The 25552-nt window shown below is 37.6% G+C and overlaps 1 protein-coding gene across 1 annotated transcript in view; it reads left to right on the forward strand.

The window, feature by feature from the left end:
- Positions 1-3021: 3021 nt before the first annotated feature.
- The window catches only part of CUNH18orf25 (chromosome unknown C18orf25 homolog), a 34597-nt gene continuing 12066 nt past the window's right edge, over positions 3022-25552 (forward strand). Inside the window, exons 1-2 of the mRNA XM_009278426.2 lie at positions 3022-3745; positions 22548-22730. Coding sequence (XP_009276701.1) covers positions 3022-3745; positions 22548-22730 — 907 coding nt within the window. The remainder of the gene's footprint in view (positions 3746-22547; positions 22731-25552) is intronic.

Here is a 25552-nt window from a genome sequence, read left to right on the forward strand (position 1 = left end):
ATATATGTACTAATACTAGAATTGTTGACTTTTTAAATAGCCAGTTCAAGGGACCTGGAGAGTACAGACCTCATCAGAGCAAGTATTTTTTCCACACACACAGAAACACACATCAGTGTTGACCAGATATACTTCCATGAAGTTACTAGTCCCTGTGCTGCCTTCTCACTGAAAATATAATTCGCTGATCCCTGCGTGAGGGATCAAACCAGCGTGGTTTGAATAGTTAAAGTAAGAGCCTACTTAATAATAAAAAAATCTTCTTAAGTCATTGAATAGACTGTTAGCAAGGTGGTAGCATGTAGATGAAACATATTTTTTTTTCTGGCTGATAGGCCGGAGAGATGGAAAGGCAAGTACAGGTGTTCTTACAGTCCCTTTGGGAGCTGTGAGGTAGATGATGTTCCCAAGTAGGACGTTTATAAAAAAAAGAGTCTCTAGTTCACTTTGGCTGCCCTTTAGCTTTGTGTTGAGCTCTGTCCTTTGTGCTCCCCAGGCTAAAAGGATGAATAGTGCAGAAGCTGTTCTGCAGTTATTAGTATGAATATTTAAATACATTTCTTTTGGCCAGACTAATATTCTTTTTGCATGTGTTTGAGCAACCAAATTTTTCCTTGCATGTACATTTCAAAACTCTTAGAAAAAATATTTTTCTTCTCAAAGTGCATGACCAGAGCAAAGCTGGGAGTTGCACTAGCAGGTACAATACATACCCCACTGTGTGTAACTCTTGGCTAGTCATTCAGTCATCAAATCTGTGTTTTACTTGCCTGTATAATAGGAGAATTATTTGATAATGTAGGTTTGCAGATGAAATATGTAGAAATACTGATTTTATTACAGTACGGGGATGCGTTTATGTCTCAGAACATGTGTATTCATCATTTGGGTTTGTTGATGCTGTGCTGTCGTCTTGGAAATAAATTGGTTCTTATGTGATATTTATTGCCTACATTAAATTACCATCTCCAGAAATTCTTCTTTGAAGTCGCTTTCAAGAGAGTTTTACTCAGTGCAAGTATTAGCAACCATTTTTCTTTATATATAAAGTTCCTGTATTTTACAGTATTTTTTTTTCAAGTAAAATGCTGGGTTTACTTGTTTGTTTGTTTTTCATATTTAGCAGGCCTAGAGTTGTCCTCTCCATCTTTCTTGTGTTGTCTGATAGTGACTAAACTTTCCTTAACTGGTGTTTCTCTCCCATGAATATTTTCATAATTCCCTTGCACCATCCAGCATTTCATTCATTAGCCTGAAGGAAGCATGACTTCTATTTTAATATTCTTTAAAAATGAAGTTTCAAAGTGGGTTAGGGCAGACAGGACAACATTGAGCTTTTCACAGCACCTTTTCGAAGCAGGGAGGTAGCCTTATTCTGTGCTGCAGATGGAGGGGGGGAAGCGGCATGCAATTACATACATACAATTACAGGCAGCTTGGGATGGGTCAGGAAACTGAAGAAGGATTGTCAGGGTACAGAAAAATCTCTCTGAACCATCCATGCTTTCTCAGGCTGCTCAAGTACCGATTGCCCTTGTCTGCAGAAATGCATTTTTTTTAAAAACAGTAGATGAAATCTTACTACTGCTTTTTCTTGTCTACACTTTTTTTGAAGTGCCATAACTTTATTGTTTATTATATTTCTAAACCCATAAATGACTTGTTCCATAGCATTAATCTGTAAGCAAATGTGGCAATTGAAAGGTCTTTGTTCTATGTTGAATTCCAACTGAAAATGTAGGTGGAAGGCAAAGTGTGAATATTGAAGATAAAATTATAGATACTGGTCTCCAAAACAAAATTTCCCTGAAGGTGCTTCAGGTACTTTTGGGTTGATAACGTGCAAGTTATCAATCAGATAAATAGCTTGGGGTTTGTATTTGCAGTGAAGCAATGCAATTTGTTAAATTATAACTTGAAGTAAAATGTAGGATACTGGTGTGGGTGGATACTGTTTCTTGCTTGCAGCCCATACTATTTGGTGCTGTTTTCTTGTCAGATTTGAGAGAAAACTAGGTCAGCCTGTAGGTTCTCATACAACCAGGACTGGTATGGGAGACACTCAAGGAGCACTCGAATGGTGTATTAGATACTCCTAAGAAGTCTGTACATGACTCACCAGCATGGTGGTCCCCTGCTGAGAACAAATCTGTGTTACAATGCTAATGCTTCTAAAGACGTTGCCTGTAGAGGTTGTAAACCCCGTGTCTCTGACAACTTAGTGTCACTTCATGGCACTTCTTGTAAATACGTCTTTGGTACGTGAGATCTACTGGCAGAGCGGTTCCATTGGAAAAGAATGGTGTTTGTAGTCTTGCTCTAATGTTCAGCAGCTGCTCAGTTTCTGCTCAAAGTGACTGGATTTCTCCTATGTCATGTTGGTACTGTAAGCTTGCAAATTACCATAAAAACATTGTAACTTTGTAAGACTGAGGTCCTGTTCAACTGAAAGTAGATTTCTCACAGATACAGAAACTGAATTATATTCTGGTCTGTCCAGGTAGATGACTACCAAGTCTGGGAATTTTCAGGCTGGTATTGTTGATAAGAGCTAAAATTCTCCACTAAAATATGTTTAAAGTTCTAGGTAAGAAGTTTAGCATATGCTGCTTATAATATATTGATTTAAATTTTATAAAGTAAGAGTTTAGAAATATTTTTATTATTTTCTGATCTGTTTTGATTATTCTAGTGAGGTGAACCACTTTTAATGTGATTCCAGTACCAGCTTTCGTGGGTGTGTAAAAGGAAGAATAGTTTGGTGTAACAGGATGAGGTCTCTAGGAAAAAGCAAATGAAGAAAACCAATACGATACTGAACCATACTGTCTGTAATTGAAAGCAATGAGTTGTTTAGGTAATACTGTGAAAAGCAGGATTGAGTGAGTTATATGGGTAAATTATTCTTACTGTTCTGTTCTTGTGCAGGCTGCTGTATTGCTGAAGTCCATATCTAGTTCACCCAGTCTTCCAGACTGCGTGCTCCATGCTTTGAGACCAGGAGGACCTTGATGTTCTGAAATGAAGATGGAGGCAGTGGGAAAAGCAGAAGACCTTGTTGATTCGGAAGTTCCACCAAAGACTTCTGAAAAGCAAGAGACTGCTCCTGATGAAGACGGACCTATAGAACTGGAGACACAAACTCAGAAAGACAACGTGCCCACTGCAGCAGACTCTGCGGTGCTCTCTTCAATGCCTTGCTTACTGATGGAACTGAGGCGAGACTCCTCAGAGTCTCAGCTAGCATCTACAGAGAGCGATAAGCCAACGGGTGGTCGAGTTTACGAGAGTGACTCTTCTAATCATTGCATGCTTTCCCCTTCTTCCAGTGGGCATTTGGCTGACTCAGATACATTGTCTTCCACAGAAGAGAATGAGCCCTGCCAAGCTGAAGCTGCTGTAGAGGGAGACCCTTCTGCGGTGTCTGGGGTTGCAGTTGGGAGGAAATCCAGGCGATCCAGGTCCGAAAGTGAAACTTCAACAATGGCTGCCAAGAAAAACCGACAGTCTAGTGATAAGCAGAATGGTCGAGTTACCAAGGTAAAAGGTCATCGAAGCCAAAAGCACAAAGAAAGAATCCGGCTCTTAAGACAGAAACGGGAGGCAGCTGCTCGCAAGAAGTACAACCTGCTGCAGGACAGCAGTACCAGTGATAGTGACCTGACGTGTGACTCGAGCACGAGTTCATCAGATGATGATGAAGAGGTTTCAGGGAGCAGCAAGACAATCACTGCCGAGATACCAGGTAGAGGATGTTTTTTAAACTGAACTGTAACGCATCTGACATCGTTTCTCAGCTGTCATGCTAAATTAGATGAGTGACACTTGAGAAAAACCAGGAGAACTGCAGCTCTGTGTAAATTTGAAGACTGCAGTATATTAACAAGACATGGGCAAATTTTAAAATCTGTTCTGAGGTTTCAGTGCACTTTTGCACACCAACAAAGCATAGAAACGGTAAATTGGAGGAAGGACTATCTTTGAATTCTGGAATTTTCAGATCTTTTCCTATGTAAGCGTATATGAACTCCTATCAGTGCTGTCAAATCCCATTAGATGGTGATAATCTAATAAATACATTCTTAAGATAAGTGGCCAGCTTTGCTTTAATATATTAAGACCACAGCTCGGCAGCTGTGTTAGAAATAACACGGCATACCTCTTGCCCGTGTTACAGTAAGGCCCTGTTCATTATTGCACTTATGCTGCGCTTTCAGCTCTGCGTTTCAGTGCATGACAAACCTACTTAGCCTTATTGTAAATTCTTGCAGGTTGCAGCTGGTCACCTATTTTAGGACATAAATATGAATTTGTTTACACAGGTGCCAAGCTATATCCACACCTAAATTTTCAACAGTTTAGATAAAGCTGTTACCATTTTCCTATGTCATAAGGATCTTTAATTTCTATACTTTTACTTTTCTGACACATTTGTGTTAAGATTGGAGGCAGCAAATTATAGGGGCCTTCTCATGATTTTATTAGCAAAAGAAAAAATGAGTTCTTCAAGCTTTTTGTCTGCCGAGTCTTTGTTATTTTATTAGCCCAAGTGCCGTGGACAGGATTTTGTGTGAATTATTCTTGCAGCATATTATACCATAGAACCGTCATCATATGGCAATCTTCATATGGCAATCAAAATAAAAATCACATCAAAATAAACTTTTTGGCTTGCCAATTTTTACTGGGTTGCATGCCTTTTTGCCTCTTGTGCTAGAAGATTTTTTTTTGAGATAAATATCAGCTTACATAGGGCAAGAACATTTAAAGGAAAACTGCAATAATTAGTCTTATGTTGCTGAACTAATGTTTGCTAGATGAATTATTTAAAAATATTTGCAGCAGATTTTACAAATAACTGTTTTTAACTGACTTGATTATGGTGAATGATTCTGTCACCATGAGAACTGGCATTTTTCCCACATATTGCTAGGAAACAGGTTGCACAAAGGAAGTTAATGTTTATTATTAGAGAGTCTGGGAAAGGCATAGTCCTCCTATAATTATTGTGTAGTAAACTTTTAACAGAATTTCTAAAATTATTTTTACCAATTCAGTAATTAGTCAAACTTCTAGCTTTCATAGTTTGGTGCCTTTTTATTTACTGTATTTACACTTTGCTGGGCAATTAAAGCCTGATTTAAAGCCTGTTGAAGACAACTATTTCATTGAGTTTTCGGACAGGTTCCTCCCCACCCCTAAAAAAACCCCAGAATGCACACAATAAATCCCCCAGGTTATATTCTTTTTTAAGTCATAAAAGTACTTTGTGATGCAGAAAGGCACCACGTGGTATTTTCAGATCTGCCCAGATTTCTGACTTCCATTGTGGAGACCTGAAACCACCCTAGGGTACTTTTTCTGTGTCACTAGGCTCTTCTGTATTTGAGCTCTCAGTCTTAACCGTGAGATGCTTGCAGTGAAAAGGTCCCATTGCAGTGCACGGAAGAGCTTGATGATTTAGTGATGGTTACACCAAGGCCCGATTTTACCTGCCATGCAAAATGTGGGAGTGCAAAAACCATCCTGAGAGCAGTGACCTTTATTTTTATTTCATAGCCTGTATCATCTGCTTGATACTAAATTACATTTAAGACATTATAACTGTCCTTTTGGAATTAGGTGCAATGCATACCTGCCACATTGCGGTTTTCCTTTAAATAGAAACAACTTTGGTTTGTGGGAAACAGTCTCCGAGTAGAAGAGAAAAATATTCTCTGTAGAGATAAGGACAAGGTTGGCCAAGAATGCATCCTGTGGGTTAATGAAACGTTGTGGTCTTAACAGATGCAGCGGAGCTGTGAGTCTGAGTAGGACTCCCAGCTCTCCGTCGCAGTGGTAGGTTCACATGCCATCTGCGATCCCTCTTCCTGGAACTGGCAAAGTGCTTAACTTGAATTATTTTTTTGACTAGAAAGCCATTTTAGTGCACTTAGCATTACACTGTGAATATCCTCAAAATTTAGGGAGTGAACAGGTAGTTGGAAAATAATACAGGGTATCAAAAAGCATTACTGGAAATTCAGGCGATGAGTGTCCTCTGCACGCAGTCAAAAGCTAAGGCTTGAACTAAAAGCTTGATGCTTGAACTTGAGTGTCAAGAAACTACAATGCACCTGTCAGAAGGACATAAGCATGGAAAAACTTTTGCCTTTACTTTTGAAAAAAGTCTGTACACATTGATGCAGAAGAGTTTTTTACAGGTAGCCTGTGTTCCCTTTAGTCTTACTGTATTTGGACACTTTAGCTGCAGTGTTGGTGACTGTCTCAACATAGCTTATTATTGGGACTAATTTTCAAATGTCTGTTGCCTGAAAAATAGCTTTGCCAACAGAGATGCTCTAAAATTTTTAGTGACGGTTAATTTAATGTGGCCTTCGTGTACAAAGGTTGTATGTACTCTGGCTCTTAACCTTTTATTGACACATGTAGCGTTACAGAAGACAGTTCACTTGTGCGTGGTCTGAAAATTTTAAGTGCCGTATTTGAGAATACAGTAGCAGTCTTCCATGTCATGTTACTAAACCTCTTCCATTTTAATAGCGCAGTTATTTTTTTCAAACCATCCACGTGACTGGTTCTGAAATACATTTGGTTAAATTAGTAAGGTAAGGAAAATGTTCAGTGAAATACATAATGCCGTGAACATCTGTAGTGTTACTAGCTTCACTTTGTGCGTGCACCCAAGTTGTGAACGGAGCAGTTGTGCAACAGAGAGTTAGTTCTCTCTGCCAAACTCAAATGTAATGTGGATTAAAATACTGGCAGGCTTGTTTGTCTTCTCAACAAAGATTGAAGAGTAAAGAGTTGAGGTCTTACTGGTAATACTTCAATACAAATATTGTGAGCTCAGTAGGAGCTACGGATAATATGATATGTTATTCTGAGTATATTATATGGTGTTAATTTATACCTGAAAATACAGGTTCAATCTAAACTTCATAGATGCTACCGAGAATCTTTTCGCTGACCTGAGCAGTCATAGTCTTGGGCCCTTTAAATCAGGGAATGCCATGATTTTTGAATTATTGCAGATAAGGAGCAATTCTTAACTTTTAATTATTGAGCTTCTCTGTTGGCATTTAGAATTTTACCATTCTTAAACATCGGATAGCATTCACAGCATAAGAGGGTGATCTTTGAGTCCTGAACAGGTTCTGCTAGACCTGCTGCTGTTGAAAGTCTTTCCTTTAAACAGTTTCAAATTTGACCATGCAAATTAGCTCTGAATGAAATTGGCATGAGAGCAAGTCTGGGAATCGATATTTATTTCTGTGTAAACACTTTTCTTTGGAAGAAGGAAGGGGGTTTTAAAAAAATTGGCATTTCACCACCATTGTGCTTTCTACAACTCAGAAAAATCTGAATTGAAATAGGGGTGACTCATGTTTTAGGCTTTAAAAAAAAAAAATCTGTTAAAAAGTTTGAGTATTGATGTTGAAAAAGGTATTGCAGCTCCCTTTGTTAAAAAAGAAAAAGAAAGATTTTTTTAATATGCAGAAATCCAAAGAGAGGGGCACAGTGTGTGTGAGGGACTCTCAGCCAGGTTACTTCCTCCTAAGATTTGTGCGTAGACCTTGGATGAAGCATCTTGTAAGAGATGAATTTGGTTGAAGTGACTCAGAATGACAACTATGTAAGAACAGGGAAAAAAATCCGTTAAGAGTGATTTGCAGTGAAATACTCATTTGGAAATGTCAGGTAGCATAACGACAGAAAGGAGTCCACCGTTGCTAATTAGGGTGAAGATGTGGCATATCTTCTTAAATTGTCACATTGTCAGGTTTCCTAAATTAAATAACTTTGGATTTGATCATTATTTGGATAGTACTTAATAGATCCCATAAAGAGACAGCACTGGGGCATTTCTTAGGTGCTGTTTTGCAGGAGGTATTGTCTTGAAAATAAGATACTATTCTTGGATTCTGACCCCTTTGTGATTGCAAACTTCTTTGCCTTTTAACTCGGCGTAACTTCAAAAACTATAGAGCTGCAAGTTTACAGATAGCAAAGGGACCAGTTAGATAAATGCTAGCTTTTTAATATAATGCATTTTTAGACTTGATTAATTTTTTTTTAACACTGAAGGCCACCAGTAAAGAAAAGATTGAATAAGGCTTGTTACAAGAACTGCAAGGAAAGCATTTGAAACATTGATTTGCTGCTACTGTAAATTGTACATATGCTATGCTCTGAATGATGCCTTTTAAAAATAGTATTGCAGGGTAATATATATTTCATAGTCTCTCCAGTTTACAAAACAGTTTTGTCAACTTTGACCATGCTAGTTCATTCTTGACTTTAAAAGCCTAGCTAGATTGTCTCGCGTATCACCATCAATAGTTTCTTTCTAAATTGCGATTAAAACTTAACATTACTTAAAGGTGTCTGATTGTAAGCCTGTGGAAGTCAGAAAGACTGCTATTTAGTTACTTGATCTTGGGATAAGATCCCTGACTAAAGATGAATAAACAGAATCATATTGGATGTTCAACACAAGGAGTATATGAACAGAAGGAATATTTTTTTCAGGGAGGAAAAAGACATTGAATATACAAAAGGAACCACGTTTTAGGAAAAAGGTACCATTTTACTTCATTACTTTTAGTTAAAATGCAGTCGGAGGGATGTAAATTAGTTGCTATAAAGTAGTTTATTTTTGAGCAGAGGACCTGAATGCTGAACTTCCAGCCTGTCTGATAGGTAAACAGATGGGAGAGAAGACTAAAAAAGTAGGGTTTTTAATAGAATGTTTTTGGCCCCTGACAGGTAGCATTGCTACTGCTCGGAAGTAAGAGAATAATCCTGGGCTTTGTTTAGCTGTTCCTGAAGGACTTATATATACCTCATTTAAATAGCTCCTAAAAGGAATGTATTGTTTAAGTAATACTGTAATTTCATGTACACAGTGAATCCCAATAAAGATTTAGTGCCTTACGTTTTTATTAAGTAATATTTGCTTAGGTTGTGCAATGATTTCTCTCATTCTTAGGAGTTTTTCTATTATTCTTAAGCTAGAGGATCCCACAAATTTCACGTTTACATGTTAATTGTCAGGTTCTGTAGCTGCTTTGTGTAGTTTAATGTGATGGTTGTCTTGTTTTGGAATTACCTTGGGTAACGTTTGTGCGTTCAGACAGCATGCACATATTGTTTATTAGTCCTCAAACGGGTACAGAGCCTCGTTTTCTTGGGGTTTTATTGCTTCCTAGAGGATTCCTGAGTGAACTCTAAACTTAAAAATATAGATACCACTGCCTTTTCTTATTGATACGTAGAGTAAGATAATGAGGATGGCCTTCTCTTCTTGCTGCTAAAGTTCTTCCTAATGATCCCAAAGCCAGTCATTTTAACCATCTTTTTGATGGACAGAAGGAAGGAGAACACTTTCCTTCCAACTATGCCCTGTCTGTTTTCTGCCTTGGCTAGAAGTAACGCTAGAAATGCTGCACAGCCGGTGGCTGGTGCCATGAAGGGCGTGCTTCTGGTTGGCGTGAGGTTGATCACTCCTGCGGGTCGTGTGGATTACCCCTGTCATGTAGCTGTGTCCATCAGACCTAACAGGGTGCTTTCACCTCGTGTATTAGCATAGCATTCACGTATCTTCTTGCGTGTGTGTGTGTGTTGTGTATTCTCTTCATTGGTGTTCAGTGTGCTTTCCAAAATCAGACCAAGAGCTTTGGGCTCGGCTACTTTAGATGCTGCAATCGCTGTATCAGCCTTTATCTCTGTTATCTTGTGTACAATTTTGTGTGTGTTTAACAGGCCATTATAAAAGGGTTCAAGTATGTGAGTAAAATACACATAATTATTCAGGTTTATCAGTTAAATAGTAGTATTTTGCATGGCAGCCTAACAGAACTAAACATGTTATTGTACAATGTTTTTGACACCTTCAGTTGAAATCAAAACAGAAATTGCAAGGGAATTGGACTAATTTGGTTTATTTAAAAAAAAAAAAGACCTTTGTGACAGAATTGTCTGAGAATTCTAGAATAAAAATGATTTTGAAGCCAAAATTTCTATAATAACCTCAGTGAGTATAAAATGTTTTTTTTTTTTTTATGGTAATACTGTTGGTTAATATTTGTTAATTCCTCCCCCGTTGTCATATCCAAGGGACACAATTAGAAAAGTTTTGTTTTCCTGAGTTAACATGCCTTAATAAACAATATTATGTTCTTACTTAATGATGTCTTATCAAATGGCCTCAATGTCTTTAAAGCTGGCTTCAGTCGTGCTGGGGGATCTGGAGGAGCGACCAGGGAAATTCCAGGATTGCTTGACAGGGGCACCGTGTGGGATAGGAACTGCATAGGCAATGTCCTGGAAGAGGCCATGAACTGCTTTGCCGAGATGCAGAGGCAGACAGAGGAGAAATTTCGCATGTGGATAGAAAAGCTAACCCGTCTTGACACGGATGAAGAAAGCAAGCAACAACTGGAGCCCAGGGAACCTAAAATTCAACTAGTTGGCCAAAGAATCCCCCCTACCACACAGTCAGGGGCTTTCATACAGATGCCTGATAGCCAAGTACTTCCACAGCAGTCGTTTAATTCTTACGTGGGCTATCAAAATGTCGATGCTTCGCTAGAGTTTCCAGCGACTTTTAATAACAATTTTCCACCTATCTTTCCAGAGAATGGGAATATTGCAGAGCCTGATCTGAATCAATCATAAACTTAAAGTCCGATCTTTGCAATCTTGGTGTTACTTTGGATTATGCTAAAAAAAAGGTTTGCTTTTCTCTTCGTATATGTTTGTTTTGGTTTTCTCTTTTGGGTTTTATTACCATGGTATGGTATATTTTTTTTTATTTATAGAGAATATATATGTAGTTTAAAAAAAACCCCACAGTATACCCACGTGCATGTGCCAGCACACGCATACAAATACCTTTAAAGGTGTGGGGGGGAACCACCCTAAGGTTTCATCACCAAACTTGGGAAAATATAACTTAGAATCCTTGTTTAGATACCCCAAAATCAGTAGAGCTATGTTTGTTACAACAGGAGCATTCAGAGTATTCATCTAAATGCTCTTTTTGCATGTTAAAACATTTATATAAGGAAATAAGTTTTATATTTAAAGATGTAAAGTACCCTAGAGAACCAGCCTAGATACAGACCCGTAACATTTCCTTAACTATCTGTTTACTCCCAAGTTTTGCAGCTTGAACATGTCACACGTTAGTTTTTTCTTCTTCCTTTTTAGGCAGAAGTAATAAATGAGTTTACTCTAAAGATTTAGCTATATATAACAAATGTTCACAGCTGATTTTTTGTCTCCCATTTAGTAGTTAATTTTCTGTCCAGAGTCTTTATTAATGTCACTGCTGTGTTGCACATGGCATATTTATGGAAGCAGCTATCTTATATTGTGCACACAAATACGCACATGTATACATGTATATGCGTTCGGTTTGGGTGGAAGCCATCTCCTCTAATTTTAGGTGTCTAGTTTGCTGTTCTGTGGATCTCCTTCTGAGTCAACGGGAAGAGATAAGCCCCTACAAAGGATACCTCCTGGCAGTGTCTTTCTCTTCCATTAGTTGTCTAAACCTCCCTTATAAACAGTTTAGAATAGATAACTTTTGACTAAAGTTAGGTGAGATGAATCACACCCAACTGCGTGTGCATGCATGACCTGTGCACGCAAAGCGCTGCTGCTTCCTTCTGTATATACGATCAAACTGCATCCTTCATGCTGGAATAAAAATAGTCGTGTCAGTCCTAAGATAAGCAGCCGTCGGTGGATGGATTGAGTCTTGGCACAGGAATTTAAAGGAAGGCTTGACAGTCAGATTAATAAACACTGTGGTGGTCTGAAGGTAGGGGTTGCTGGTCTGGGTGACACAGCAAGAGCTGCTTCTGAACCACGTCTGAATGCCGCTGAAGTCATTATTTACTTGTGATGGGGAATGCCAGAACATTAGTTTCATTTAAATAATACAATAACTTGCTATTGTGTGGATTTTTTTATACTGATAGTTATCCTGAATAGGCAGGCTTGAAACTGTGATGTTTAAAGTAGGATTAATTTAAACTATATATTAGAAATCTCTATTTAATTCTTACTATTATCACTACACACAGGGATTTTTTGGTCACCTCTCCATTAATGCCTTTCTTCATGTGAAGTAACTTCTCCGCAACTACCAAAAATGTACATTTATCATCAGTTAGAACTTGCTAAAAGTTTCTAATTCAAATGAAAATTCTAATAATGGAATTTGAAAGTCTTTGCAAAGACATAGTTTAAGTAAAGAGAACACTATAGGTCTCCTTTAGCTCTGTTATTTTGCTTTTTAAACTACAGTCACTTTTTTCCCTAATTATTTTAGTGTAATTCCTTTTCTTCCTGTTGGAAATAACCACTGTATCTTCTGTAGGTCTGACTTTTTTTTTTTTATCCCCTCCCTGAAGTCAGTGGGAGCCTTTCCATCAATTTATATGGGGGTTTGGATCAAACCTTTAACAGGAACTCAAGAAACACTTTTTGTTATCAGTATAATACTAACACTGGTGTTTTAACATTATTCTTGGCCCAGACTTACTTTTTTTTTAAGTATGTGATGCCTTCATTAGGAAAAAAAAAGAGGTTAGAGAGCTGTGTTATTTTCAGAGTAACTGTTTGAAAGACTATGCAGGAGATAATTTTTAAGTACTGGAATAAATTCTTTACAAATCACCTTCATGCATAATTTTGATACAAAGATTTTGATATGAACTTGTAAGAATACTCCCTCGTCTGACGTTGTGTGCATTTTTAACTTAACTATAGGTAAAAGTTAAATGAGTTATTTTATGTTTGATTGCAATTTAATAAACTCGTCCTCGTGTTTAAAATTTAAGATCCTTCAGGGAAGATTATTTGCTGATAGTTAAAAAAAATCAGATCCTTCTGGTGTTCATAGATTTGAGATATATATATATATACACACACCTTTATGACAATGATAAGAGCAGCATATTTTAAAGCATGACAACTTTACAAGTCTCCCCGTGCATGCAGAAGCAGCTTTTTGCAGTGACTGGTTTCTTTTAATGTGTAAGAGTCACTTAACTCAGTATGTCTGTAAGCATGCCCTTAACCTTTTTTATAAAATAGTATATATGGAGCCTTTAGATGTTTCAAAATGAATTGTGTAAGGAGATCAGCTGAACTTATTTATCTCTCAGACTGAAACGGACTTTTACGTATTGATCTCATAAATGGATAATAACTTTGTTAGGGATTTAGCCAGTGAAATTTCTGCAAACCTGCAATATCTTGATTAGGTAATCTCTGGGAAAAAAAAAATTGAAATCATTTAGTGTATTAATAGATAAAAATTTGGATTTGGTTACTATAGGCAAAAATTAAAAGCTTTCAAACATTTTTATCCATTTGTGCTAATTGTTTATTTTTTTAATTCAAGTAGCTATGAATGCGAAAGAACAAGCAGAGGGTTACAGCAGTTGGGCATACAGACTTTAAAGCTGTAGTCTTTCTAGGATAAAATTATTCCAAGGCACGCAGAAGACTGAGGGAATAGTTCACATCAGATATAATTTTAACTTAATTTCCCCACAAAAACTACCTGGTGTTAAGAACACCTGTGCAAGACCAATGGTTGTAAATGGTTTTGTAAATGGCTAATATTCTTTTATTTGGTTGCTCTTTTCACTTGCCTCAAACCTGGAGCCAGATCTTCAGCTGTCATAAATCAGCTCCTCTGAAATGAAAAGCGTGCGTTGATTTACACAGTTGAATATTCGGTCCATTAGCTTGTTTTCCATGTTTCTCCTTCTAGGAACTGAGAGGGGACCCCCACCTTTCTGTTGTTCAGGTGTAGTATAACCTACCTGGTGAAGCATTTGGCAGGCTGTGCAATGAAACAGGAGCATCTCTCTTCTTGCTTTGTATTGTGAATCTGAAAGATGCAGGGCACTGAAGAAACCAACCTTCAGATACCAGTACTAGTGATGAGTCTGTATTTTAAATGTGTGCGCGACAGTCTTTGGCGTCGCTTCGAGAAAACAGATCCCTAATACATAATTTCAGATTTATTTTTTTTTCTCCTGGAAATATTTTTGCTATATTATATGGCTGCAGTTAAGTCTGTCATGATTTCCATTATAAGCTCTTATTTTCAAAGGGCTTTGACTAGAAACTTTCAGGGAGTTAAAATTTCTTCAGCTGAAATTTTAACATAAATTTTAATCTCATCCATTCCATATTTCATTAAAGCAGTCTGACCTTATTTAAGACTTTTAAGATTATCAGAAGGAAACTCCTATTTTCCAACCCAGAGTTACGTTTTGAATGTATGTTTATGCTCACATCTCAACTAATTACTTCAAAACCACCAACTTTAACAAGTAGAGGAGAAATCAGTAGGAGTTTTGCGCAGACCTGGAGAATCACAGATGGTGGTTTAGAGTTTCTCTCATTGCCCTAGGTTTTATACTTCAGAATGGAGTACAGAAACATTCTAGTTTCTTTAAAGAATTTTCCTTATCTTATGGTTTGAAAGAGTAAATGCATCAAGTCAGATCAGCTGGTGTAATTCCAGGGAAGATGGTGCCAGATGAAATCCAACTGGCTTATTCAAGTTTCTATATTGCCATTTTTAATACCAAATTATGTGTTTTCAGTGTGGCAGCTGTTTGCATGGGAGTAATTGAACACCCCCGTGACTGCAGGGTCGGGATTTAGTAGCAGGTGAAACACAGCTACTTGGTTAGCATTTTTTGTGCAAGTGCACAAGAAGTTAAGTCTTTACATAAAGACCCGATTTAAATGTCGCTAAATGTCAAACTGACAACGCAGTAAATGAAAAATTAAAGGATCTGCTCCTAGAATTGGACCCTGTGTAGGAGTCCTTGGAAGTCCAGGGGCTTTAGTGCGCAGTGTTTTTGCAGGCTTGGCTGCAGGTTCTTCCCCAAGCATTTGTGCCGCTTCCCTCCCTCGAGTGGGGCTTGGTAAGAAAAGGGAATTCCACCCTTCGCACATCGTTTTATCTGAGGGTTTGGGGTTTTGCTTCACATGCTACTAATAAAACATCTGAATTTTCAGGTTTTATTTAGGGGAAAAAAAAATTAAGGTAATTTACAATATAAAACAAATTCAAGTAAAGGCAGTGAAACTTTATTCAGTGTTTCTATTGCAAAAAAAATAACAGCAGGGTGGAAAAAAAAAATCTTAAACCTTTCAGATATACTGCTCTTCAGTGTTATTTTTAACAGTATTAGGACAGAATAATTCAGGCAGAAATATACATCTCTATTTTTTTTAAGTTCACAGTGTCTTTTAGTGTTTTTGCAGGATTGGTAGGTTATTTTATCTGAGCTGCTAGAGTTAAGACTGGAGGACCAATCTTAACTTCAATGAAACGGGATTATATTTGGCTGTTATTTTACAAATTGAAATGTATTTATTATCACTGATTTCTCTTGTTAATATATTTTGTTTCTGCCTGTATCCACAGACTGTAAATCTCTTTTTTAAGTAATATTTCAAGGGCATTAAGAAATTAAATCCCAGCCCTATTAAAAGCAGTAGAAAATTTCTACTAATTTCAATGGGGCTAGCATTTCACCTCATTAGAAATTGAACTTACTCTGCAGTTTTTGGTCAGAGAATCTTTCAGCTGACTTTAAGTGGGGTCTTTGCCTGATAAGTGTGTGTAAATCAGGCCAGTTGAGTAGATGTTTTTAAAATAATCGAGGTCTGCACTGTGACCAGTGCAGTTACATTTGGAAGCATTAAAACAGATGCGCTGTGTAATTTGTACTGTAGGAGCTAAAATATTCAGGCTGATTGATAGAGATGGACAGTACCTTGCAAAACACGCAGCTAGAAACCGGTCTTTCTCACAAATTTTATTAGTCTCATAGTGTTAGGTCAGCAAAATGAAGGCACATGGAAAATAGGCTTATTAAGTTAGAAACGATTTCAAGTGCTCTGTTAAATCTCACAGACTGATCGAGCAGGGGGTTAGTCTGGACCATCAAAAGTTTTGCATCGAGGCTGTACCGGTCCTTCCATGGCAAGATGCAGTTTGTACTTGCAAAAATGTGATGTTTTCTGGAGGGATGCGTATGGCGTGTGTGTTTGCCTGCCTTTTTCTAATGTAAGTCGTATTTACATAGGGAATCTTTTTTTTTTTTTAAACTGTCATAGCTATGTAAGAGTAGGGTGTGATGGTTTCCAAAACCCTCCTGATACACTTTTGCAAGAAAAACTGGGGAAGAGATCTGGCTAATGTATCTGCTTCCATAATTAATGAATCATTAGGTGGCATCAGGGAAAACAAATCCTATCATGGGATATAAAGTGCACACCACTTCCTGATATTTTCAGTACGCGGCTACGTTCCATGTGCCTTTGCTTAACGCACAATGAAAAAGACTTTATTATGCCTTTATATATATAATTTGGTAAAACAAATCCAAGATATTTTCCATCTAGTCATCAAAAAGCCTGAAAGAATGAATGTTGATCAGCAAGACTTGAATTTCTGAGATGTCTTTTGCTGTGATATATTAAAAATGATCCAGTCTCAGAACAGTGACTCATTTGATCATGTTGTTTTATTATTTTATTATTATGGTAAAAAAAAAAAAACCAAAAACCAAAGTAAAATGATCCAATCTCAGAACAGATACTCATTTGATCATGTTGTTTTCATTTTATTATTTTATTATTATGGTAAAAAAAAAAACCAAACACAAAAGCTTTACTGTGTGAAATGAAGGAAAATGTGAGGAAAGTGGATTCATCGCTAACTTTTTGTTCACTTTATGATTTTAGAGAGAATGTTGTTACACTACTTTTGGTTTTTTTATTGTATTTACAATGTATTCTTTTCCTTACCCTGTAAATTTTGAAATGTAACTACTGTAACCTGGAATAAATAAATAAATATAAATAGTAATTAAACGTTTCATGTTGCTAAACAACATAAAAAAAAGCACAGATCTCCAGCCCCCCACCCCCCTTTGGGAATTGTTTTAGGGTTCAGCTGGTTTATGCCATTTGAACTGCACATACTTTATGAAACCGCAGCTCTGGATCATGTTTTAAATAATACCAGACTACTGTAACCTGGAATAAATAAATAAATATAAATAGTAATTAAACGTTTCATGTTGCTAAACAACATAAAAAAAAGCACAGATCTCCAGCCCCCCACCCCCCTTTGGGAATTGTTTTAGGGTTCAGCTGGTTTATGCCATTTGAACTGCACATACTTTATGAAACCGCAGCTCTGGATCATGTTTTAAATAATACCAGGTTTGTATTGTTTATCTAAACCAGAAAGACTGTCACTTCAGCCTGTAGTCTTGTATATGAAGCCTTTCTGTTTGGATCAAAGTTACTGATGTGTCTACTGTAAAACTATCTTGGCAAGTCACTTGAGATGAATCTTCTAGTTTTTGGCACACAAAATATGATTATTTTGATTACTGTAATGATCATCTGATCTTAAAATTTATATAGGTGTTCAAGTCCGTTCTATGTTTTGCTTAATCTTGAAGTAAATGGAGTTATCTCTTAAATTTAAGCGTCAAGTGTAAATGAGGGCATTCTTAGATCTCTTATTGTTCTAAAATGTCTCAGTATTCTTTTGTTGTATAAAAATAAATGCAATTTAGAGTACTGAGATTGAGCCAAAGCAGTGCCTACGTTCACAGTGAAGATGCAGAGGTGAGGCTGGGAGAAGCCGTGTCTCCTCAGGCTCGCGATTACCTGGACACCGCTGTGTGTTGCCTTTTTAGCTTTTGTGTGTTTCACGAAAGCATTCCTAAACACTATTTTTAAACTCCTCAATAATTTACCAGTTAAAAATACCTCAGTAATTTGAGGGGAGTGGTGTTTTCAGCAAAGCTGAGCTCCTCTGCTTGTTAGCCTTGAGCAAGCTGCAAATCTCTGCGTGCCTCAATTTCCCCCATAGGCAAAAGGAGGTTAATAACCACCTCGGAGCTCTTTGAGATCCACTAATGGAAAGCTTTTTGTAAGAATAAAGTGCTGTAATTATTATTGCTATTATTATTGTACCTGTTCTGTGTGTGTTAAAGCTTAGGGTGATACTCACACCTAAATAAGGCTCCACGTCTCCTCATTGCAAAGACACTGATGATTCCAGAGGGCGGTTCAGACCACCAAAATTAGGCTTTTAATTTTGAAATTCTTTCCATCAGGATAGTCCTCTGGAGATTTCGATCTTTTTCCTCTACTTGTAGAGAAAATAGAGCAAAGTTTAAATCCCATCCCTAAGGCTGGAATTCATTTTGCTGAACTTCAGCAGGGTAGAAGTTAGGTGCCTTGTCTAAGGTGGTTGTCTAAGCTCTTTCTGTTGATGGGGAAGGAGGGGAGATGACGATGTTCCAGGCTGCAATCTCCAGGCTGAGATTACTTGACCCTGAAGTTCCTCTCTCTGGCTGCGGTGGGAGGGAGTTTAGGTGATGAGCTTGGCTCTACATGCCTAAATTTAAGAAAGCTAAAGAGAAATAGTGACTTAAAGGATGAAATTCAGGTTCTGCTAGCTAGTATCTTTTGTATCTAGTATTAAAGTACTGCTGCTCATTGATACACAGCCATTTCAGCGCAAAGGTATGGTGCTTCTTACAGGATTGCTGCTTTTAACCTACAGCTGAAATTTTACGGTTGATTCCCCCTTCTTGCTTGTGCTGCCATTATAATGAATTAAGGGATAGTAGGAGTGTGGATCTTACAGCACGGTTTAGACCGCTGAATGTTGAGATGTGGCTCTGTGAAAAGCATGTGAGCGGCTAGCAGATAAGAAATTACTGGATTTTCTACGTTGCAAGCTTAAAATAAAAATTGACATGTGTAGACCTGAATTTTTGCACACGTGGCTTCTGATTCGGTTGTCCTGAGCGGAATTAGTTTTGATGAGCTGTGTAAATTAAGGGAGAATTGGACACTTGGAAACGCTTGTCCCCATGATGACCTCTGCCTCTGAATTCTTTAAAAAAAATAAAATAAAAAAGCAGTCTTTCCCTCCCCCTGCTAACGTTAAATGTCAACAGCTGTATTTTGCTGCTGGTACTTATTAACTTTCAGCCTTGTCTTTTTCAAGCATTTATTGCTTTAGAAATGAATTAAAGCTTATCACCAGGGAAATATAAGTCTTCCAGCTATCTTGGCTTCTCAAAAGATGCAATTTTTCTTAAATAGATTGTTTAAATTACTGACCAGGGAACCTCCTAATTGTGCTACATTAAATTTTGATTCTGGCATGGTTTGTTTTGGTGTCTGTTTTTCTAGCTGTTGAAATCCTGTTACAGTCAGTAATTACGAGGAGTGGCTCTATTGTAAAGACAAGATGATAAGTTACAACTGTGGTTGTAGTTAATCCTTTCACCTTTTCAACCTGAAGGCATTTTTTCACTTATTTCCTAGCTGAAGCCAGTTGTCCTTATTTCTTGGTACCACACGTTCACTTTGCATCACATTATCGGATGATCACGTAGTTGGTTAGGGAAGTATTATTTACTTCCAAATTTAACCCCTCCTGTCCCGTCCTTGTAGCACTGAAAAGGAAACAGGCTTTTGGGAATGAAGGATTTTTAGAGCATTTTTTTTTAATATGCCTTCGCTGCAACTTTCATCTAGTTGTAGTTGTCTACACCTTATATATTGGTTTATTTATTGTTGGTTTTTTAACACACGTAGGCATGTATTGCTTATTTCTTCTTTTATACATGCTGGGAATCCTAGGATTTGTTGCAGCAGTGTCGCCATTATCTTGGCCTCGTTGGTCATTTACTGGTGATAGATATGGATAACCCTGGTGTCAGGGGCCTTTCATTTCACTTCCAAATCTGATCCTGAAAGGCAAGGCTGAGAAAAGCAAAAATAGATCTCTGCTGTGATTGCTTTGTAAACAGGCAGCTTGTTTTTTTCCAGATTGTAAAATTGGTGGCTATTACACTGATAAATATAATTACGGTATGTAAATTATATTGAAAATATTTTTGTCTGTTTGATGTATACTAAATTTAAGCTAAGTTATAAGGTGTGCTGTTTGGAAGTGTGGAAGATACAAGAGTGGAGCTACAGATAACAAGTTTATGCTTGTATTTCCTACTGATGAAGACTTTCACACAAGTTATTTCTATGGGTAGGTGATGAGAATATCACTCTGCATGTATATACATTTATTATACATTTTTGCATGATTATACATGTAGGAGTGGTACAATTTTGACTTGAGACTATTGGTGCCTTTTGTCCAAATATAATTTTACTTGTGTAGACAACATTATCGAAAATCAAATTTCGCTTCTGCTTTTGGAGATCTTAGTAAGAAGCGAGAGAAACCAACACCTGAAGAAACAGTACCTAGCTCCTGAAATTTTAGATAACCTCTTGAAAAAATGGTCAAATAGTCAATATTGTACTTGACCCTCGTATCTTCTGCACTCGACTGTTTATTTTTCTAGATCACATTATATATGTTCACGCTGAACTCTGATGATAAGACTGAAAGAAAACATGCCTCTCATGATTCAGTCCAGTTGTAACTTCTGCATGATTAAATTATTAATCATTGGCTTTCACAAATAATTAACTGAACATCAGCCAGCTTAATTTTGAACTTGGTATTCCATTAGTTTGTAATTGCCTTTTAAAAAGACAAAGATTGCCTTTCAGTTAATTATCGGGACTTCTTTTCCAGTCATAATCATCAGCATTTCATGTTGCGAACAGTTTGGTCTTTAATACATTGACATTTAACTACCCATTTATTTTTGTCGGGTCTGTTTTAAGTTTGTAATATAACATTGTTTTATGAAATTGTTGTTTTGGAGGCAGATCTGATCGGAAATATTTTGTGAATTTCTTCATACCTTGTTGCAAAACTGATCTTTAGTACGACTTAAGCAATATGGTCACTCTTTAACGAAGTGTGTTGCTAATCACAAAATAGGCGTTTCTTAAAATAGTGGGTTGAATTACGTTTCAGGGACCAAGTTACAAAAAAAAAAAACACCACAAAACCAAAAAATCCCTCCCTAAAAACCTCAGTAGAAACAGATTTTCAGAGAACGAAATTTGAAACTTCAGGGACCAAGTTACAAAAAAAAAAAAAAAAAATCCCTCCCTAAAAACCTCAGTAGAAACAGATTTTCAGAGAACGAAATTTGAAACTTTTAGTTCATCATGTTCTTTCTGTCTTCAACAGGCACTTAACGCTCCTAAAAGAAACCAATCTTTCCTGAAAAGTCTTTCCATTTTATTCTTTGTGACTTTTAAAGATTTCTGTAGCCATTTTGTAATTCTGAAGGTCCTATCTTCCTAAACACGTTATTAGTTTATGATTATTTTATATTATCCCACACAAACTACACCCTCTATGTATCATACCCTTAACAAAAAAGTCCTGCAGACACTCAACTGCCAGAACTTCCTTGGAGTTAAAGCATTGCAGTAGCAAAGCAGCGGAGCTTTGGCCCAGCCTGTTTTTCTATTTCATACTCGGGGTTTTGTGGATGAAGTCTTAGCCCAAAGAAAGTTTTGATTCTGCCGTTTGGGGAGCAGGAACTCCAACCGCGTTCATCCACTCTGAGTCGATAAGCTATAGCTGAGATGAGGCATCAGAGTTAAAATGCGCATCCTTTCAGAATGACGATATTTATCCGTTCTCTCTTTGCTTCCACATTAATCATTGTCTTGAATACGACTTTTTTCCGAGCCTCTTCTGTTTCTAGCATGCTTTCCAATTATAAGTGACTTTCATTCCTCACAAAGAAAATAGTCCGTCCTAACAAAATAGACCAAAACCAGCTTTTTGTTATTCCTCAAGAATAGGTTTCAGAATCATATAAGCAATTTTCTCTCCCTCTTTCCCCCTTCACTTTGGTGGCCAAAAATGCATATGGTAATCATATTGAATTAAAAGCATATTTATCACTGCACGTTACAGTTTTGTTTCTTGTTATTCTTGACCTTAAAAAAAAAAAAACACCAAAAAACATTGCCATTTTGAAAAATTCCCCTGTCCTTGACAGGTAAATGTTACGAAAGGAAAGTTGCCTAATGTTAAATTTATTGTCACTGGATCAGTTATATCAAAAAGTTAGTTTTATTCAATCAACCCTAAAGTAATGTAAGCTGTCACTTGAGTTTTGTAAAATTCTCTAGATAAATATCTTGTCTTGCCAAATTTAATGTCCTGTAACTTATTTTTTTATTTTGGACTGAAGGTTTTATCCTTTTAAGATTGTAAATGTAATGTCGTCAGATACGGAGATGTTTATGTGTTAATGTAAAAGATAATACACAAATAACTGATACATTGATAAACATGTTTTTCTTACATTTGTGTTTTCTGTGTATGCAAAGGTTAAAATGTCTCTGTAATCTCAGACTATGTTCATTAACTGAAGTTTAATAATTCATATAATTTATAGTTCTTTAAGAGCTTCATGTAGGAGATTGCATTAATCTTTCAACAAATTATTTGTACTTTTAAAGGTGTCTTTCATAGTATGCTGACTTCTAATACGCTTTGCTTTTCTCTCTTTCTGCAGATGGACCTCCAGTTGTAGCTCATTATGATATATCAGACACAAATTCAGACCCAGAAGTGGTAAATGTGGACAATCTGTTGGCGGCTGCAGTAGTTCAAGAGCACAACAATTCTTTAGGAAATCAAGACTCGGGATCTACCTGGAGAACCAGAGGGCTGCTAGATGAACTGAGTGCTGATACAGGTTTGTTTAAACTCTCTTCCTCTGACGTTTGTTCCAGCATCTCAGTTGGTGTCTCTCCCTTTCTTGCTTTCAGTATTTTTGTAGTTTATGCAGCTTTAAAAGCTCCCCGTGTGGATTTTGCAGTAAAACAATACAGGTGCTTATTAAAAAAGTCTGACATTTATTCTAAAATACAACTGATAAAAATGGACAAAGATTCCTGCAATGTATTTTTGACACTAATTTTCTTAATTATTTTTTTCTCCTTCTTTTCCCTCGAATTACTTCTTGGAACTTAGGTCTGGGGTTTTGGTGGTGTTTTTTTTAAAATGAAAGTGAGCTAAACTTGTTACTGAATGGTTGATTATGACGACCCATGCCACCACCTAGTAAACCAATTATAATCTCATTTTAAGTATTGTAGTTGTCTGTGTGTGTCTTTTTTTTGTTTGTCTCTCCATTTCTTTAGAATACAAGCATTAATTATTCCCATATTCCATCTGCATTTCTAACATACCTTAGAAAATTGGGCAGACCAGCATCAGATAAAGATGAAGGGTGAAAAGGCGCTGGTAAGTGGGCTTAGCATCAAGAGACAGCAAAGAAATTTCTTTCAAGAAAGCAAGAGCGGGAATACTGTGGAAGAATTCAGAGACGTTCACGTAGCTTATAAAAATTGTTCAGCTTCACCAAGTGCTTGCAACTCTTCACTAACAAAAGAGTTCAGCAACAATGTGAAATGCTACTGTGTTTTGGATGCAGAGAGCTAACAGGGAATATTTCCTATCGACCTCATCCCGTAGCCTTGTATGCCAACGTATTGCCTTCCTGTCCACTCATTTTTTTTTTAATACCCGTGTTAAGATTTTTAGCTGCATAAGAGAGTCTTGCCTGCAGTGGTGGAGCAGAGCAGGGTTTTTTTTTGTTTCATGCTGTGTCTTCCAAATGTAAGCCTGCCAAAGGGCACCTACGCTGGAAGTGTCCTGGTAGCTCTGAGCTACTTTTCAATGTCTATAAGGCTTAAAGAAGTAGAAATATGTGGCAGGTTTTGAAAGAAGTGTTCCATTATTGTCTAGTGGACAAGTCCATTATTTGAATATGAGAATCTCTGTTGCATTATTTTCCCTGTGCTCTGAGGCTGGATGTTGTTCCAGCCTTTTTGAAGCTAGCCGGTGTTTTCCAAGCTCACTGGTATTGTTTGCAGGATAGCAGCTGACTGATAGTTAGCTATTTGACCCCTAACAAGCCCTCTCCTTTATAAAGTGGTTTATTAAACGATTAGAACAGCTGAAATTAACTTTATTATATAGCACTAATGGATTGGTACTTCAAAGGAGTGTAAGGAAATAAAAAGTAATGTTTCTTACTAAGCTTTCTTCCACTTTCCACTTACGAGTACAATGCTGTGATGCAGGTAGAAATTTGTCTTCCTTCCTCCACCTATATCCAAGGGGACTTGCAAGGAAGAGGTTGCCAGGAAAGAGAAAACTAGAAAACTTCAAGAAACTTCTTCATCCTTGACCCTATGGGAACATGTCCAGACAAATTTGCTCCTGGTGCTACGGCCATTTCGACGTCTGAAAGGATGAATCTCTTTTTCTTCCTGCATACACCTTGCCCCAGAGCCCTGTAGCCTCCATACGCCTCTGACTGCACGTTTGTCAGTACTGGCCTTTTCTTACCATGTCTGGGATTGCACATTTGGATAGCAGAATTTTCAAAGCTTACATCTTGTTCCCAAATTTAATCTTCAACCAGTATCTAGTTTAACAGACAATAAATGATGTGTTCCCATGGGAAAATAACAACATAAGCTTTATCTAAGTGAAAAATCTTATTAGGACACACTATCACATCTTTGTGCATGGACAAATACCTTGGGCTGTTTTGCAAGCCCTGATGTTGTAGGGCAAACAAAATATCTCCTTTGGGCATCATCCTAATGTTTGTGCAAAGAAATTAACAATGTAGGCATGTTATTAGGCATGAAATTTGTATAGCCAGAGGCTGTAAATCTATCTGTATGCTATAATTCTGATTTACACTCGGCTACTGTTGCAATATTTACTCTGCTAATGATGGTTTCTCTACTGCTAATTACCTTTTTGTTCTCTGAACTTAAAGCTATGCATGAAAGCTCTTTTGGGGCTCTCATTTATACCTCTGGGGATTCATTTGGGGGCTATTTAAGAGGTGGTCTGCTTTGCCTCTCTGCCAGGCGTTACCCTGTCTAGCAAAGGGTGCAGAATGGTGGTTACATCATTAATGCATTAATACAACGTATTAAGGCAGGTTGATATCCATACCAGTTTGCGTGAACCGGTGACCAAGGATTGTGTTGCTGTTCTGCTGCCTGTGCTGTAGCAGCAGTGACGTTCAGGAGCGGGGCGATGCAAATCACTGGGGCGGTGATCATTTAAAGCTCACGGTTTGCATTGCCAGCACATGAATCAAAGCCTCTGAGCACTTCCATTTCATGTTTCACAGTGTGCCCAGCCACTTCTATTAAAGAAATCCCAAGCACAAATACAAATTGGGGGATGAAGGGATGGAGAGCAGCCCTGCCGAGAAGGACTTGGGGATGCTGGTGGATGAGAAGCTGGACATGAGCCGGCCACGTGCGCTCACAGCCCAGAAGGCCAATCGTATCCTGGGCTGCATCCAAAGCAGCGTGGCCAGCAGGTCGAGGGAGGGGATTCTGCCCCTCTGCTCTGCTCTGGTGAGACCCCACCTGCAGTACTGCGTCCAGCTCTGGAGCCCTCAGCATAAGAAAGACACGGACCTGTTGGAGCGGGTCCAGAAGAGGGTCATGAAAATGATCAGGGGGATGGAACACCTCTCCT

This window comes from Aptenodytes forsteri, unplaced genomic scaffold (assembly GCF_000699145.1).
Source record: "Aptenodytes forsteri isolate BGI_AS27 unplaced genomic scaffold, ASM69914v1 Scaffold178, whole genome shotgun sequence".
In the NCBI taxonomy this organism is placed as follows: Eukaryota; Metazoa; Chordata; class Aves; order Sphenisciformes; family Spheniscidae; genus Aptenodytes; species Aptenodytes forsteri.